Source organism: Gossypium raimondii, chromosome 11 (genome assembly GCF_025698545.1).
Source record: "Gossypium raimondii isolate GPD5lz chromosome 11, ASM2569854v1, whole genome shotgun sequence".
Lineage (NCBI taxonomy): Eukaryota > Viridiplantae > Streptophyta > Magnoliopsida > Malvales > Malvaceae > Gossypium > Gossypium raimondii.
In genome coordinates this window covers 3,115,023-3,133,661 of record NC_068575.1, presented here as the reverse complement: position 1 = coordinate 3,133,661, position 18,639 = coordinate 3,115,023, and the positions used below count along the sequence as shown (strand labels likewise).

Sequence of the window (18,639 nt, the reverse complement as noted above, 5' to 3'; positions counted from 1 at the left end):
TTAGAGAAAGGAACAAAAAAAAATCTGAAAAATGCAAGAGAAAGACAGACAGAGATTTTATGAAATGGAAGAAAAATAATAAAATGATTTAAAAATAATCCTCGTGATCTGCGAAAGAGTCTTACGTGAAAACCCAGATTTGCCTTTAAAGCCTTTTGATTTTGTTCCTTATTATTATTATTCATTGTTCTTTAACTACCAATTATTGTTGGACATTATATAAAAAGCTTGGCTTTTTACGTGGGGAAGGAGAAAAAAAGAATTCATCTTGGGGGGTAAAAGCTGTAAAAGGAAAGGATTTTTAATGTTTTTGTTTCTGGGAAATTTGTTTCCTTCAACTTCTGTATGAAGAAAAAGCTTCATTCAAAGGTGGGTTTCTTTTATTTTTTTGTTTTAATTTAAAGAATTTCCTCTCTTTTTTTTTTTTTGTGTGTGTGTTATGTTTATAGCTAACACTTGGATATAAATTTTGGGTTATTTTAGGTGAGTTTGACTTTTGTTAGTTGGTGGATGCAGATTTTTTAGCTGGGTTTCAATGTTTTTGATTGCTTTGCAAGTTACCGACAAATATATATATATTTTTTTTGTTGAATTCCATTTTAAGTTGAAATTTTATGTGCGATTTCCTTTTTAAGTGGGAATTCTTGGTGAGTTTTTCATTCTGAGTTCAAGTTAGAAGGCATATATATATTTTGGGAGTTTTTCAATGGAAAAGTGTGCTAAAAGAGAAGAATTTGGAAATTCTAAGCAAAATATTTCTTGTTTTTGAGGTCGGATTTTAGTAAACTATATATACTTGGAAGCTTAATTATGGTAACTTTTGGTTCAGATGAGGTCAATTTGCTGTTTTAGAAAAAAGAACCTTGAAGGAGTCAAAAGGATAATTGAAGAAGCCCTGTTGCATTGTTAGGTGGATAATGAAATTTCAGCTTGAGACACTGGAGTCTCTCTCTCTATATGTATGTATATGTATGTATGTATGTATGTATGTATGTATGTATATATGTACATATGTTTGATAAATTTTCATGAGTATAGATGGTGAATGGGATGTTAGTAAGGAAAATGACTGTTTCTAGGCTGCTGTATGTATGTACATATGTTCAAGTTAGAAGCCCTGTTGCATTGTTCTTAGGGCTGCTGTGCGGCAAATTAGGTGTCCAATAATTCTAGGATCTGTGTAACTTAGTCCTGTTGATGTTTCCAATAATTTCAACTTTTGCTTGAGCTTTCAATGTGACATAGATGGCAGAAATATAGTTTACTATCTATTTCAACTTGGTGATTCTCCCTATTTTCAGTTATGAATCAGTTGAAAACCGACCAGCGTTTGAGAAGATCCACTTATCTCACTATAATTGATATATCATATTGATCATGGCTTGGAATACCTGTGGCAAGAAGCTCTTGATTAGTATATTGCCACAGAAAAAAAAGGCAAAGAGAATGATTTAGCTTTTGATGCAATATCGAGCTACGGAACTTGGCAAGATCTTCTAGCTATTGCTTAGGGTTTGAATCTTATTTGTCTAACATAAGAAGCTTTTAGTTTGGCGCCTTTTCTTTGCGTGTCGCAGTAAATAACTTTGAATGGTATCAATAAATCCTACTACTACTATAGCTTTTTGTTTTTCTCTGTTCGAAATATTGGGTAAAGGTAGATAACAAGGATAGATATGGTACATGCCAGTATAATGTATATGATCATACATATATAACCACAGAACTAAGCTGTTGTAATTACTTAACTGACTCCGACTGGGAATTTCTTGCTTAGGCAACTCGATTGCACTGCTTATATGCCGCCTTTCAAGTTTTATGTTTGATTAAAGTTATCTTAATTCAAGTTATGAACATATGCAGATCGCCTAGCAAGCAATAATCTTTGTTACAGCATGGTTCTGAGTTTGTTTTTGGCATTTAATCTTTACTTGCCTGATGAAATGTGACAGGTTCATTGAGTTGTTGGAGCTTAAAGCTTTTTATACGATGGGGAAATATTTGTGACAATAATGGATCCTCAGGCTTTCATTAGGTTGTCAATAGGCTCACTAGGTCTGAGGATTCCTGGTCCAGCCCTGAAATCTTCAAAAGCTGGAATTCATGCATTCTCTGCCCCATGTTCATGTGAGATACGACTCCGAGGTTTCCCTGTCCAAACAACACCAATTCCTTTAGTATCCTCCTCCGAAGTTACACCTGATATTCACAGTATTGCCACTAGCTTTTATTTAGAAGAGTCTGATTTGAAGGCTTTGCTAACACCTGGCTGTTTCTATAACCACCATGCTTATTTGGAGATCACTGTCTTCATGGGGAGAAAGGGCACGCATTTTGGTGTCGGAGTCAAGAGACAGCAGATTGGGACATTCAAGTTGGCGGTGGGTCCTGAATGGGGTGAAGGGAAGCCAGTTATTCTTTTCAATGGATGGATCGGGATCGGTAAAAACAAGCATGAAAATGGAAAACCAGGAGCAGAACTTCATTTGAGAGTACAACTAGATCCTGATCCAAGATATGTATTCCAGTTTGAAGATGTGACAATGTTAAGTCCTCAGATTGTACAGCTCCAAGGTTCTGTAAAACAACCGATTTTCAGTTGCAAATTCAGTCGAGACAGGTTATGTTACAAGTTGCTTCATCTGTTTCATTTGTGTGTGTATATGTCCAAGAAGGTCTAGCTAAAAAATTTGCATGGAATGATTTCCATAAATAGGAGGAATTGTGACTTGTTTGGGTCATGGAACTCAGAGACGGGTCTTTGTTATTTTCCGGACAATTGTTAATGAAAGTATTCATGGTTTTGAACTGCAGGGCATCACAGGTTGACCTATTAAACGCTTACTGGCCAGGTTCTGCTGACAATTTAGACATAGAGACCGGTAGAAGAGAGAGGAAAGGATGGAAGGTGAAGATACATGATCTGTCCGGCTCGGCTGTTGCGGCAGCCTTCATAACCACTCCCTTTGTGCCATCAACAGGTTGTGATTGGGTTGCCAAGTCCAACCCGGGAGCTTGGTTGATTCTTCGTCCTGATGTTGTGAGGCCAGAGAGCTGGTTACCTTGGGGAAAACTTGAGGCATGGCGTGAGCGTGGCATCAGAGACGCCGTATGCTGCCGATTTCACCTCTTGTCTGAAGCTCAAGACGGAGCAGAGGTTCTCATGTCTGAGATACGTATTAGTGCTGAAAAGGGTGGGGAATTTTTTATCGACACCGATAGATTAATGCGGCAAGCACCAACTCCTATACCAAGTCCACAAAGCAGTGGAGACTTTTCAGCACTAAGTCCGATCTCTGGTGGCTTTGTAATGAGCTGCAGAGTCCAAGGGGAAGGTAAGAACAGCAAGCCATTAGTGCAACTGGCCATGCGACACGTGACATGCATAGAAGATGCTGCCATCTTCATGGCCCTCGCGGCAGCCGTTGACTTAAGCATCGAGGCATGCAAGCCTTTCCGAAGAAAGTTTAGGAGAGGCTCCCGAGGCTCTCGCCATTCTTTATGAAAAAAAAGAACAAAGAATTAAGGTGATTTGTTTCCATGAACAAAGTATAGCTCTATATTTGCTTTCATTTCTGTATAATTTGGCATTGTGTATAGGATATTTTGGTTTAGGTTTTATCAAAATATTGTTTATGGTGTCAGTACAGCCTATAAATGACACCTATCTAATCTATCCAGTCTTCAAGCTGGGGACTTTGTACAGCTGCTGAGGTTTTTCCACTTTTGGTCCAAGGAACTCCCGGAATCCAGTAGTCACATTGGGTTCCAATTATTCAACTTTCAAAGGTTATCTTGTTTAAGAAGCATCGAGCTTTGTTTACTTGTAAAGGGACAGAAGATGCTCATCACATTAAGCTCTGCAAGTAGCCTAATTTTGCATATAAACTCATAAAAACAAGCATGAATTCCCATTTTCTTCCACAAATATGTGAAAAAACCAGACATTAAGTACTCAAGAAAACAACATTGGTATTTGCAGAATCAGTTTCAGATAACTGGCAAGATTCCAAGTTCCAAAAGACATCTTACCTGGTTGTAGCTAGAAATAGAAACATACAAACTTTGTAACCATCTATGTCAATTTTTTTATGGTAACTACAGCCACTTAAAAGAAGCTGTCACTAAGCCTCTGTTGTTTGAAACAACTTTTCAACTTCGGTTATGGTGCTGCGCGCATCTTCGAATTCAGGGCCTTCCTTCTCATTCGCTTCCTCCAATTCAGCCTGAAACCAAATATGTAGTTCATCAAATGCAGTAAATTGATCTTCAATTGGGTAGGAAGTAGACTTGATAATTTTAGACATGACATGACCTCGACAAGGGAAAAAACAACTAAAACAAGGCATGAAACAAAAATTAACATGAACATGGCATGACCATGAACAAGTGCAAAGCATTTGGAAGTCGGTCATCCCTAAAAGTTACCAGCAAATTCAGTTATAGGCAGTGTATGTATAAGCCTACATTTCTCAAGTAAATCTGTTTGTGTATGCCATGGCAATATATGCTATCGGAATAACCCCTCAGAACATAAGTCCGCAAGAACTAAAATCTGTTTGCATATGCCATGGCAATATATGTTTTGAGTTTCAACAATGGTTAGTGCACCAGTTCCGATTGCTGGACCATCCTACCTTGGTGCAACAAAGAATTTAAATACTGAAAAAGTAACTAATGAAATGCTATTGAATACAATTCTCATATGAGTAATTAGAAAACAAAATATGGTCAGGACCTAGTTGGTAATTAGCATATAAAACCGGATTGTGGCTATCTAGGAGGCTCTAGTAGAACAAACAATGAACAACAATCAAATCACAGTTCATTAATAGTGTGATGAATTCAGTAAGACAAGTAACTTCATCAAATACTATTATTGTACAATACCAAAGTTGCTTTAAGGTCAGCTAATGAAGCCTCTAGCCGCTTGTGACAATCAGGGACCATCATCCTTGATTCAGCCAGCACATTTTCCTGCCCAAGAAAGATCAAAACTTATATGTATATGAAACAATTCACATCAAGTAGCTCCAAAATCTACATTATGAGTGACAAACATAGTTATGTTCCAACACAAACATGATCGAATATATAAACCAATGTTTCAATTAAGATGGGGTGAACTGATCAAACATGAAAAATAACATGGAATCTAAAAAATGGGTCTTTCTCAAGGACTTAGACCTCTACGGCAGGCAAACTTCTACCATTAAAAAGGTCGGGGGGGGAAGAGCTTTAAAAAAGCAGCAAATTAAAAATAATAATACCTGTTGCTTTAGGTCATAAGGGTCAGCTCCTTTCTCTTTCATGTCAGCTGTTTTAGCAGCTTCTCTTTCAACTTCCTTCTCATATGAGTGAAGCTCTTTAACAATTCGTTTGCAAGTCGATGTCTTGATTTTCAGATTTCGAACTGTTGCCATTGGTTAACCTGTAAAAAATAAATAAATCAAAATGCTTTCTTTTACTGATTTCCACACTATAAATCATTCCCAAAAAACCCCCAAATTTCTTTGGTTTCAATAAGTAGTACTACAATACTATTCATCCTTTCAGCACTTTTTTTTTTCCTATCATCCTTTTTTACTATAGTTTTTTCTTGCATTTTCTCGGGAACCAAACAGATGGTTCGTTTTGGAATTTGAAGAGATGGGTTCAATCGATTCTTGTTTGAATGGAAACAAAAACCCAAAATAAATAATAGAAAAAAGCATACAATTACATACCTTAAGGAAGGAGATGAGATCTGAAGATGAGAAGAAGAGTGGAGTAGAAATGAAAGCTTCACAAAGTGAAAAAGCAGGCCAAGAAAGAGAACATGAGAAATATTTGGTATAGCAATAGCAGGGCCGGGTTAGCCCACTTGACCCGGTAGACCGTATTTAGTCCGGATTTGAATGAGGTAAATTTTAATTTGGATCCACTCCATTTGAATTAGTTTTAATATAAATTTAATTTAGATTTAGATTGAATTATAAAATGAGTTGTTCAGGTTCATTTTAACTTCCGATACATTTGCTGTACTTAAGCAGCAGAGGTGTTAATGGATCGGGTTAAGTTGATTCGGGTCAGGTTCAATCAAAATTTTAGGCCCCTTTGTTAGGGTTGGGCTCGAAAAATGGTTTTAAGTTTTTGTCCAAGTGCGGCATGGATAAAAATGTTAAAGATCGAGCTCGGCCCGTCCGTATTATTATTTTTATATAAATTTTGTAAAAATATATACAATATATCAAAAATACTAAAAATATTAAAAAAAATATTTCCCGATAAATTGAGAATAAATTAAAAAAATATATGTATACTTAAATAACACACTAAGATAAGTGCAACTTAATAAGCAAATACCTCTAAAATCGTAACAATAAAACAAGAGTTATACAATAACAACAAAATAATAGCAACAAAATAGTAACAACATAATTGTGAAATAATAGCAAAATAGTGAAAAAAATAATAAGCAAAAAGCAACAAAATAATAAAAAAAGTAAGAAAAAAGAAATAGCAAACTTTTTTTATTTTGCATATTTGGACCGAACTGGGTTCAGACCAAAAAAGTCTTACCTGAGACTCGATCTGTTTTCTAAATGGGTCTTATTTTTTTGTCTAAACTTATTTTTTAAGTCTATATTTTTACTCAAACCTTTCCACTTTTTAAATAGGTCTTGTGGCTGGATGTGTAATTTGTTCTAGAATTGAGTTTCCCCAAGCAACGTACATGGAATTGGAGGGGGCAAGTCAAGGGTGAGGGCTCATGCATTTGGTTGAGCTTTCGTACTCTTTTGGCTTTGCTTTGTATGAACATGATGAATTGAAATAGGAAATGCAATGCAATTGCTTGTGTTAAATCCAAATAAAAGGAAATGGAGACTAAATCCGATTGTGTATAAACTGATTTAACATTCGCTAGTTCAAGAAGCAAGAACGAAGAATTAAGAAACAATTTTGGAACTGTAGGAATTGCACTACCGACCAAGCCATAGGCGACATGATTATTGATAGCTTCAAACCCTTAGGCATGCGCGTTGTTAACTAAGACGGAATCCAACCCAAAATATTCGACATTTTTGTATAATCCCCTCAGCAAAAGGTGATTTTCAACATTGAAATTTGGGTCAAAAATCCTACGACATGCAAGAGACCGCCGCTATAAAACACCAAGCCTAAGTTTCCCATTTCCTCGTCACCGAAAAAAATGGAAATTTGGTTCCTTATCCTTCTCTTACTCTCCAGTTCTCTTCTTTTCAAAGCCTTCTTCAACTTCTTTTCCTCTTCGAAAACTGTTCGTCACACTCTTCCTCCGTCACCTTCCAGTTTTCCGATCATCAGCAGCTTATTATGGGCCCGCAAATCCCTCTTACAAAACGAACAAAGCCTCCGTCACCTCAGCCGAACACTTGGTCCAATGGTCACTCTCCATGTCGGTCCTTTTCCTTCCATCTTTGTCTTCGATCGTTCCCTAGCTCACCAGGCTTTAATCCAAAATGGTTCCTTGTTTTCAGACCGACCCAAATCTCTCCCTGCTAACATGATCATGGACAGCAACCAACATAACATCAGCGCCGCTTCTTATGGCCCTACATGGCGGCTCTTTCGACGGAACTTGACTTCGGAGATCCTCCATCCGTCACGTAAAAAGTCGTATTCTCTTGCACGAAAATGGGTTTTGGGGATTCTTTTTGGGGTTTTACAACAAAAGGCTAAAAGTGGAGAATCAGTTGAGGTTTTGGTTCATTTTCAATATGCTATGGGTTGTTTGTTGGTTTTGATGTGTTTTGGTGACAAACTTAGTCAACAACAGATTGAAGAGATTGGTGCTGTTCATCGAAGGGTGTTGAATGGTTTTGCGAGATTCAATGTGCTTAACTTATGGCCTAGAGTAGTGACCAAGATTTTGCTTCGTAAGCGGTGGGATCAGTTGTTTCAGCTACGCAAGGAACTTGATGATGCATTGATCCCTTTGATAAGAGAAAGAAAGAAAGTTAAAGATGAGAGATTGAGTAACAAGGGAAGTGATGATTATGAGTTGGCATATGTTGATACTTTGTTGGATTTGGAATTACCAGAGGAGAAAAGGAAACTTGATGAAGCTGAAATGGTCACCTTGGCCTCGGAGTTTATCAATGCTGGTACTGATACAACCTCCACAGCTTTGCAATGGATTATGGCAAATTTGGTGAAATACCCTTATATTCAAGATAGATTGTTCCTTGAAATCAAAGGTGTTGTGGGAGATTATGTGGAAGAAATCGAAGAAGAGGATTTGCAAAAGATGCCATATTTGAAAGCAGTGATTTTGGAAGGGCTAAGAAGGCACCCACCAGCACACTTTGTGGTGCCACATTGTGTGACTGAAGACACTGTCTTGGGAGGATACTTGATCCCAAAAAATGGAATGATCAATTTCATGGTGGCAGATATGGGGTGGGATCCAAAGGTGTGGGAGGATCCAATGGCATTTAAGCCTGAGAGGTTCATTAACAATGCTGGTGGGGGGGAAGTGTTTGATATAACAGGGAGTAGGGAGATTAAGATGATGCCATTTGGAGTAGGGAGAAGAATCTGCCCTGGACTTGGCTTGGCTTTGCTTCATCTCGAGTATTTAGTGGCTAATTTGATTTGGAAATTTGAATGGAAAGCCATGGATGGAGATGACATCAGCTTGGAGGAGAAACATGAATTCACCATTGTGATGAAGACTCCATTGATGGCCCACATCTCACCGAGGAAGAGCTAAGTTATTGGACTTTCTACTTATAATATTGAATTATATATGTGATCATGAATTGGTCATATGTGATCTTAGCTCCTAATAGAAGTCATACAATAAATAATGGGTTTTTATTGAAATAATGTAAAAAACAAAGTTGTGTATGGGGAGTTATTCCATAGAATAAATTTTATTTTAAGCAAATATTTCAATATTTATAGGTGTCAAAATCAATGTAGCATGAAATCTATGAATAAACAGTATCCCTAATTGTTAGGATTATTGTAATTATCAAAACATATTCCACAATTCTCGACATTAATGAATGTTGATGCCAAAATAATCAAATTGATGGAATATTTATTGCATGTAGACGATCTATTGCGGCGTTTATTAAAAAGCGCCACTAAAGCAATATACTGAAAGCCACAAATTCGAGTTCTATAGCGACGTTTTTATGTAAGCGCCGCTAAAGCCTAATCTACTGCTGCGTTTTTTGAAAAGCGCCACTAAAGCAATAAAATGAAATAATAAAACAGAGCTGTTTTGCTCAAAATTTTTGCGACGTTTTACAAGATGCGCCTCAAAGTATTTTAAATAATACTATTTTAATTTTTCCTTTTTTAACAAATATTTTAAATTATTCTAAATCCCTGAGCATTAGCGGCGCTTTATCAAAATCGCCGCTAAAGCCTTGAGCATTAGCGACGCTTTTTAAAAAACGTCGCTACAGCCCTGAGCATTAGCGGTGCGTTCTTAAAAACACCGCTAAAGCCACGAAAGCTCGGAAAACGGCATCGTTGGGCTTATGTTTTTTTGCGGCTCCTTTCTGGAAAACGCCGCGAATGCTTATTTTTAGCGGCGTTTTTTATCCAAAAGCCGCTAAAAGTGCAACTATAAACCTATTTTGGTGTAGTGCACTGGTGTTGAGGTCTTTTTCCTCTCCTATAAATACCCATTTATTCTTTTTTGTTTTTATTGAAAATCTTATTAAATAAAACTAAACACTCCCCACCTAGAAAAAAAAAGTCCTTTCTTTGTTATTAGATTTTGTTACAATTAAAAATTATTATAATGAAATTTTCTTTTATATTTTAAGAAAGTAATTATTAATTTATGATATTTTGAATAACAAATTGATTGAATTATTCATATAATTTAATCTTCCAAAGTCGAATAGATATATCCAAGATAATTTAAGAAGGAATGATTTATCATAGGCATCTACAATAATAAAGTTTGGAATGATGCTGGAGTTGTTTGTCACATTCTTAGAAAGATGGAGGCAAAAAAACATACTTTTTTCCATGAAGGATAGCAACTATAATGCTAGAATATATTGGTTTAAAAACTGGCTTTCCAATCAATGGGGTAGGGGTGTGCAAAATTCGGGTAAAACCGAAAAAATTCGGTTAACCGACCGAATTTGGTTAATCGGTCGGTTAACCGAATTTTTTCGGTCGGGGGTCGGTTAATTATTTTTTGATTTTTCGGTTAACGGTTAATTCGGTTCGAAACCGGTCGGTTAACCGAATTTTTTCGGTTAACCGAAAAAATTAATAAATAAAACTATAATATATAAATAGGCCCACTATTCATCTAAACCCAATCTAAACCCAAGTATTTAACCCAACCCAATTACCCAACCCAACCCAACCCAATCATAAAATTAAATTACAAATAATTTAATAAATAAAAATAAAATTTTAAAACTAAGACTAAAACTAAAGTCTAAAAGTCTAAAAATAATTTAATTATGTAGTGATTCAATTTGGTTAATTCGGTTAATTCGGGTAATTCGGTTAATTCGTGTAATTCGGGTAATTCGGTTAATTCGGTTAATTTGGTTAATTTTTAACCAAAAATAAAAAACATATAATTTTCGGTTAATTCGGTTAACCGACCGAATTAACCGATAAAATTTCGGTTCGGTTAATTTTTTTGAAAAAAATTTCGGTTCGGTTAACGGTTAAAGATTTTGAAAGGTCGGTTAATTCGGTTAATGTTATTTCAGGTCGGTTAACCGAATGAACACCCCTACAATGGGGTAGACAATAATTGAATATTAGCACATACTGTAACACCCCTTAACCGTATCCAACACCGGAATAGGGTACGAGGCATTACCAAAACACATACATTTGTAAACGTATTTAACCGAGTTATAAAATTTCATCAAAATTAAAACTTTCAAAATAATTAACATGTTTCTATAACTTTTCACAATATATCCTTAAAATATTATAATTATAATAATTAGGGTCTGCGAGACCCGATACATACTCATGCAATTTAATGCTTCATTTCCATTTCATTCAATTCGCAATTTCTCATGCTCATAATTTAAATCATATCACTAGCAATTTCCATTTAATTCACGTACAATTCAATGACATCAAATTCAAAACTAATACGTATTTACCATTTAACTCAATGTTTATTGATTATACCATTCAATAACACATTTATGAAATTCTCAATTTAGCAATGAAAATATCACTTTAGTTTGAATAACAACATCGTCTCGATATAAATACACTACCACTTATCTATTTACTTTAATTCTTTCGGGCCCATTTGTCACTTACCATCCTTAATCAAATTAGGGAACAGTCACGGAAAATTGAGTACTTCACTTTCACTTTGCCATAGTATAACTATGGTCTTACGTATGATCACTTATCACTTGTCCCTGATCAGATAAGTGTAGCCACCTATCACTTTGTTTCTTGATCAGATAAGTGTAGCCACTTATCACTTTGTTTCTTGATCAGATAAGTGTAGCCACTTATCACTTTGTTTCTTGATCGATAAGTGTAGCCACTTATCACTTTGTTTCTTGATCAGATAAGTGTAGCCACTTATCACTTTGTCTCTTGATCAGATAAGTGTAGCTAAAGCTATTACTTATCACTTTGTCTCTTGATCAGATAAGTATAGCCGAAGCTATCACTTATCACTTTTCACTTGTCACTTGATCAGATAAGTGTAGCTAAAGCTACCACTTATCACTTTGTCACTTGATCAGATAAGTATAGCCGAAGCTATCACTTATCACTTTGTCACTTGATCAGATAAGTATAGCCGAAGCTATTACTTATCACTTTCCACTTGTCACTTGATCAGATAAGTGTAGCTAAAGCTACCACTTATCACTTTGTCACTTGATCAGAAGTACTCAAATCCGCGTTCCGCTCAATTTGATCATTTATTCATATATCGGCTTACCAACATGTGTTAATTCATAAACCATTCATGGTATTATTTCATGCCAAATCATATACTGAATATACCATACACACATACTATGAAACTTTATTTTCACACATGAGCTTAAACCATGACCAATAATGCACAAAAAATAAGCATCATTCATATTTCATCGTTTATGAGTTATAATCAAACATATGACCATTTATACACGAATCATTCATATATTTCCCAATTTTCCTCCTCCTCCTCTCCATTCCACATCCTTAATGTGTATAACACACTTAAACAACATTAACCATAATTTCAATATTTACTAACATGTATATTCAAAGCTGTTTATCCGAGTCAGAGTCACTAAATTATTTTTATCCGGAGCTACAGAGCTCCAAATTAAGATCCGATAATTTTCCTGAAACTAGACTCACATATCTTCATACCATAAAATTTTCATAATTTTGGTTCAGCCAAATAGTACAGTTTATTCTTTAAAGTTTCCCTGTTTCGCTGTCTGACAGTTCCGACCACTCTTCACTAAAATTAATTATCTCATTGTACAGAATTCGGATGATGTTTTAGCTTGTTTCTTCTAAAATAGACTCATTAAGGATTCTAACCATATAAACTATAACTCATAATCATTTTTTACAATTTTAATGATTTTCCAAAGTCAGAACAGGGGAACCCGAATTCATTCTGACCTTGTCTCACAAAATCTATTATATCTCATGATTTACAATTCCATTGCTTACATCATTTCTTTTATAAGAAACTAGACTCAATAAGCTTTAGTTTCATATTTTATTCATCCTATAATTCAATCTCTACAATTTTTGTGATTTTTCAAAGTTACACTACTGCTGCTGTCCAAAACTGCTTTAGTGCAAAATGTTGATTTCCATTTTGCCCCAAATTTCACAGTTTATACAATTCGGTCCTTTCTCAATTAACCCCTCAATTAATCTAATTTTCTCAATTAGTACTTTACTAGACATTATAAGTTGTTACACAACTATTGAAATTCAGAATTTCCACATATAACTCTATCTTCAAACTCTTTTACTATTAGGTCCCAAACATTCACTTTCTATTCAATTCTTTCAATAAAATCAGCATATGAACAATTTAAAGCTCTAATTTCATGATAAATCATCATATACTTCCAGCACATATTCATATCAACTTTCAACTTCTTTCATAAAATCAAAAACTAATGAATTTAACAAGTGGGCCTAGTTGTAAAAGTCATAAAATACAAAAATTTCAAGAAATAGTCAAGAATTGAACTTACTTGTAATAAAAATATGAAGAACCAGCTTGAAGAAGCCCTTCCATGGTGTTTTAGCTGATGAGAATTCAGAAAATGAAGAGAAATCTAGATAATTCCACTTGGGTCCTAACTTTATTAAGCAAATTTTGCAATTTTCCAATTTTGCCCTTAATTCTCCTTACTTTCTTGCTGATTTCATGCCTCTGTTGTCCAGCCCAAATAGACCTTGGGTCTATTTGTCTTTTAAGCCCTCTTCCTTTTATCATTTAAGCTATTTAATCATTTCCCAAAATTTTGCATTTGTTACAATTTAGTCCTTTTGTTCAATTAATTATCAGAACTTTAAAATTTCTTAACGAAACTTTAATACTAACTTTTAACACTCCATAAATATTTATAAAAATATTTATGGCTCAGTTTAAAATCCCGAGGTCTTGATACCTCATTTAGATTCTAATTATTTTAATATTTATTTCTAGTGCACTATTCACTATTTCAAAAATTTTCCTAACTTCATATTTAACTTATACTTACTAAATTAATAATATTTTCTACCCATTTGTCGAATTTAGTGATCTCGAATCACCGTTCCGACACCTCTGAAAATTCAAGCCATTACATTTTTTTTTCGTCGGATTTGTGGTCCCGAAACCACTGTTCCGACTAAGCCTAAAATCGGGCTATTACACATACCTATAGTTTTTATGTTATCGGTTGTTGAATGTTGCGTTGGATAAGAAGGGGAATGCATGTGATGAGAATCGGATGAAACTCACATAGTTGAAGAAACTTGTCAAACTATCTACTTTAAGTAACACAATTGTGGGGTAGGTTGGGCGACATTGATGTAGAACCCAAGATCAATATTCTTGAAAGGCTTAAGATGAGTTTGGATGGGCGGTGCGTTTACCTGCGGTTAATGTAAAAATAGCGGTGGCGGTAAGATTAGATACTGTAGCGATACTGTAGCGTGAGACAAAAAGTAAGTTAAACGCACCGCACCGCACCTAATCTCCCATCCAAACCCACCCTTAATAAACTCAAAAAAAAAAAAAATACCACTCAACTTTTAAAGAAAACTTGTTTCACCCAAAGTAAAATATAAAATTTTAATTTTATTTATTTGTGTCCAATATGACTAGCCAAGCCTCTTTTACATGGGTAGTTGAATGATAAAGTTTTAAAAAACATACGAATCCTTCAAAAAATAATATAAAATTACACATTGACAATTTAATCTATAGTCAAACACTATTTAATAAATGAATAAATATGTAATCTCTTAAATAAATTTCTAAGTACCATAAAATTCTAAAAACTTAAGTCTAAAAATAGTCGTTATTGGCTAAAGAGGTTTGCAGAGGATGCCACCTATATCTGTGAAGTCTCGCTTAGGGAATAATTTTCACTAACAATTTGTCTGAAAGTCGAACCCCTCATAATAGATAATTGCATCCTTAAAGTCGAACTCAAATTGTTACAAATTTCTCCCAAAACCTCACTTACAATCAATAATATCTCTCTCAAAAAATACTTAACAAGAGTGTCACAAAACAACAAGTGAAAAACACAAAGAAATTGATTACAAAAGACACTCTACAAACCACACCACAATATGTAGTAATGCAAGCCTACTTATAGGTTGAAAGAAGAGATTTTAAACAATATTTTGATAACCTTAAAAGTCTTAGTAAAAAATTGAATTTATCTTCAATAACTATCTTATAACTTCCTTCATATCCAAGTAAAACAACCAGATTGGTCTCCAAGTAAAATGATAAAGGTAAAGTGTGAGTTGATGAAAGTCAATCCTTCTTCCTCTCTCTCCAAATTTGATCAACATCATTAAGGATAAAATAAGACATGGTCTAAGAGTCATTTGCTGATAGTGTAACGTATCATGAAGGTTAAAGTAAAAAATACTAACTTTATACCGCATTTGAGCTATCTTAAAGCCACGTCCAAACTGTTGTCCGAACGTTTGTCCGAACAGTTATTTGAACAAGGGATAGAACATGATGATAAAACATGTAGTTCAAAGAACTATTTGAACATGAAGAAAAACTTCAGATATAAGATAACTTAGGTCTCAAGAAAATTTAATAAAATTAATCTTTTTTTATAAAAAAAATTCTGAAACCTAAAACTTAAACCCTAGTTATTAAATCCTAAATTTTACATAGCTTTAAACATTAACCCCAACCCTCAACCATAATTTAATCTTTTTCCTAAAATCATAAATCTCAAAATTTTAAAATTCTAAACCCATTATACAATAAATTAAAACCTTTAAATTTTATTTAATTAATCAATACCAATTACACTTAAATATTATTAAGGAAAATTGATCTAGTGTTGGAAAGTACATGATAATAATTTAAAAATTAACAAAAATGAAATAAACTTTTTATTGGATGCTTAAAAGTATCTTTATAGGATCATCCTTATAGAATTTAGATTAAAATATGATACAGAAATCTTTATGCTCTTTGTAGATTTAAAATGTAGTCTCTCTACTTTTATTTCTAAAAATTTAGTCCATTTACTTTTCAAATTTAAAATTTTAGTCCGATACTTAACCCATTAAACTTCTATTAAATTCACTATTTTAATATTTTGCAATGAACAAATACTCATTTAATAGCCGTGCAATAAGAAAAATGTTATTGTAATGAATCAAAATTAAATAAAAGAATTCCAACAGTATTAACCTTAAACTTATATTTTAAATCTAAAAATAAAATAATCAACTTCTATTCAATAAAAATAGAAAGACTACCTCCCAAATGGAGGACAAGTAGCTAAACTTCATTTTAACCTATAATTTTAACTTTTATTCTATATCAATCATAACTACCAAGAAATTATTGCTCCAAAATATATTTGTTTAATATTATTTCTTTTCATTATGAAATTATAATTTCACGCTATCTTTATCCCTTCCTAATAAGAGAATAACACATTAAAATTTTTAACTTTTTCTCTTAAAAATCCAAATCTAAATTAAAAATACTAAAAATAATGAAATAAAATCTTATTTTTCATTCACCTATTCTAAAATAGAGATAAACTGACAGTTTTATATAACTTCTTCTCTTCTTTCTATATATAATTATTTTAAATTATTATTATTATTATTATTATTATTATTATAGAAAAAGAATTTTCTCAATGGCATGAAAATTCAAGCACAAGAAGCTTCTAAAGAATCTCACAAAAAATCCAATGCCATGACAAGACAGAAGATAAAACGGAGACATAGCTGCCATAAAAGTCTTCAAACTGAAAGTCGAGATTTCCATCGTCTCTCATCTCTGAAACTTAAAGCTTTTACCGGGGACCCCCAAAATGGAAACTTGGTTCCTCTTCCTCCTCACTATCTCCATTTCTCTTCTTCTCAAAGCTTTCTTCAACCTCTTATTCTCTTCCAAAAAGCTTCCCTACCCTCTTCCTCCATCTCCTCCTCCCACTATCCCCTTCATCGGCAACCTCTTATGGATCCGCAAATCCTTCTTTCATATTGAACAAAGCCTCCGCCACCATAGCCGAAGCCTTGGCCCTATAGTCACTCTCTATATCGGTCGTCGTCCTTCCATCTTTGTCTTCGACCGTTCTCTTGCTCACCAAGCTTTAATCCAAAACGGTTCGTTGTTTTCAGACCGACCCAAAGCTCTCCCTACTAGCAAGATCTTGACCAGCAACCAACATAGCATCAACTCCGCTTCTTATGGACCAACATGGCGGCTCTTTCGTCGGAACTTGACTTCGGAAATCCTCCATCCTTCGCGTATAAAGTCGTATTCTCATGCTCGTAAATGGGTTTTGGATATTCTTATTGATGCTTTACAGCAAAAGGCTAAAAGTGGAGAATCAGTTGAGGTTTTGGTTCATTTTCGATATGCTATGTTATGTTTGTTGGCTTTCATGTGCTTTGGTGATAAACTTAGTCAACAACAGATTAAAGAGATTGAAGCTCTTCAACGAAGGGCGGTTAATGGTTTTGGACGATTCGGTGTGCTTAATTTTTGGCCTAGAGTGACCAAGATTTTGCTTCGTAAGCGGTGGGATCAGTTGTTTCAGTTACGCAAGGAACGTGAAGATGTGTTGATTCCTTTGTTAAGAGCAAGAAAGAAAGGTAAAGATGAGAGATTAAGCAATAAGGAAAGTGATGATTATGTGTTGGCATATGTTGATACTTTGTTGGATTTGGAATTACCAGAGGAGAAAAGGAAACTTGATGAAGCTGAAATGGTCACTTTGGCCTCAGAGTTTATCAATGCTGGTACTGATACAACCTCCACTGCTTTGCAATGGGTTATGGCAAATTTGGTGAAATACCCTCATATTCAAGAGAGATTGTTGGATGAAATCAAACAGGTAGTGGGAGATGGTGTTGAAGATATCAAAGAAGAGGATTTGCAAAAGATGCCTCATTTGAAAGCAGTGATTTTGGAAGGGCTAAGAAGGCACCCACCAGCACATTTTGTGGTGCCTCATTGTGTGACAGAAGACACTATCTTGGGAGGATATTTGATCCCCAAGAATTCAAATATCAATTTCATGGTGGCAGATATGGGATGGGATCCAAAGGTGTGGGAGGATCCAATGGCGTTTAAACCTGAGAGGTTCATTGGTGAGGAAGTGTTTGATATAACAGGGAGTAGGGAGATTAAGATGATGCCATTTGGAGTAGGGAGAAGAATATGCCCTGGACTTGGCTTGGCATTGCTTCATCTTGAGTATTTTGTGGCTAATTTGATTTGGAAATTTGAATGGAAAGCCATGGATGGTGATGAGATCAGCTTGGAGGAGAAGCAGGAGTTTACCATTGTGATGAAGACTCCATTGATGGCCCACATCTCACCAAGGAAGTGTTAAGTTATTGGTCTTCTACTTGAAATATTGATACTTAACCTTTGTTTTTTTTGGGAAATTTGATATGTAAAGATGTCTGTTTTCTAAATTAGTACTTTAAAAAGTATGTTTCTCTTATATTTTCTATTACATGTAAAAAAAACCTGATGGCCAATGAAACAACGCCACTTGGACTGATTGTCATGAGTAATGGTATGCCTCATAACTTATTTTGAATATGCTACATAGGATTAGATTAAATTGATGATTTTAGTCAAAGGCATGGTGCACGTTGCTTTTGATTTGTTCGCTCAGTTACTGCTGTAAGCCTTCAACCACATTTTGAAGCGTGGTTGAGTTTAGTAGAAAGGGTTTGATATTGGGATATAATTTGCTGGGTAGGAATCCAATTCATATTGATTATACATTTTGATATAATTTTTAAATTTTTTTCATAAATATCGGTTTTTCAAATCAATATGATAAAGATATCAAATCGGTTCGAAAATTTGCATACATGACAAATATAATTATATCAATAAATTTAATTATTGAATCGTTAAAATATTAATATACAAAATATAATCAACTCAACTCA

At 34.4% G+C, this 18,639-nt stretch overlaps 4 protein-coding genes across 5 annotated transcripts; 3 read left to right on the top strand and 1 right to left on the bottom strand.

The window, feature by feature from the left end:
* LOC105761521 (uncharacterized) lies at positions 1–3,705 on the top strand. 2 transcript variants are annotated; one of them, XM_052623809.1, is made up of 4 exons: positions 1–369; positions 830–959; positions 1,953–2,620; positions 2,815–3,705. In XM_052623809.1, the coding sequence occupies exons 3-4, from the start codon at positions 2,013–2,015 to the stop codon at positions 3,503–3,505; spliced, it is 1,299 nt and encodes a 432-aa protein (XP_052479769.1). In that variant the 5' UTR covers positions 1–369; positions 830–959; positions 1,953–2,012; the 3' UTR covers positions 3,506–3,705. The 2 variants fall into 2 exon arrangements, with proteins under 2 accessions (XP_052479769.1, XP_012434813.1); XM_012579359.2 differs by lacking the exon at positions 830–959 and having other exon boundaries at positions 2–369.
* A 187-nt stretch (positions 3,706–3,892) lies between these two features.
* LOC105761522 (tubulin-folding cofactor A) lies at positions 3,893–5,881 on the bottom strand. The gene is made up of 4 exons (XM_012579361.2): positions 5,727–5,881; positions 5,271–5,431; positions 4,891–4,977; positions 3,893–4,226 (listed from the first exon to the last, which is right to left on the bottom strand). The coding sequence occupies exons 2-4, from the start codon at positions 5,421–5,423 to the stop codon at positions 4,125–4,127; spliced, it is 342 nt and encodes a 113-aa protein (XP_012434815.1). The 5' UTR covers positions 5,424–5,431; positions 5,727–5,881; the 3' UTR covers positions 3,893–4,124.
* Positions 5,882–6,824: 943 nt separating this feature from the next.
* Positions 6,825–8,759, top strand: LOC105761523 (cytochrome P450 89A2). Its single transcript, XM_012579362.2, has one exon. The coding sequence runs from the start codon at positions 7,193–7,195 to the stop codon at positions 8,732–8,734; it is 1,542 nt and encodes a 513-aa protein (XP_012434816.1). The 5' UTR covers positions 6,825–7,192; the 3' UTR covers positions 8,735–8,759.
* Positions 8,760–16,406: 7,647 nt separating this feature from the next.
* On the top strand, positions 16,407–18,278 carry LOC105761524 (cytochrome P450 89A2). Its single transcript, XM_012579363.2, has one exon. It carries the CDS (start codon positions 16,536–16,538, stop codon positions 18,063–18,065), a length of 1,530 nt encoding a protein of 509 aa, XP_012434817.1. The 5' UTR covers positions 16,407–16,535; the 3' UTR covers positions 18,066–18,278.
* Positions 18,279–18,639: the final 361 nt, after the last annotated feature.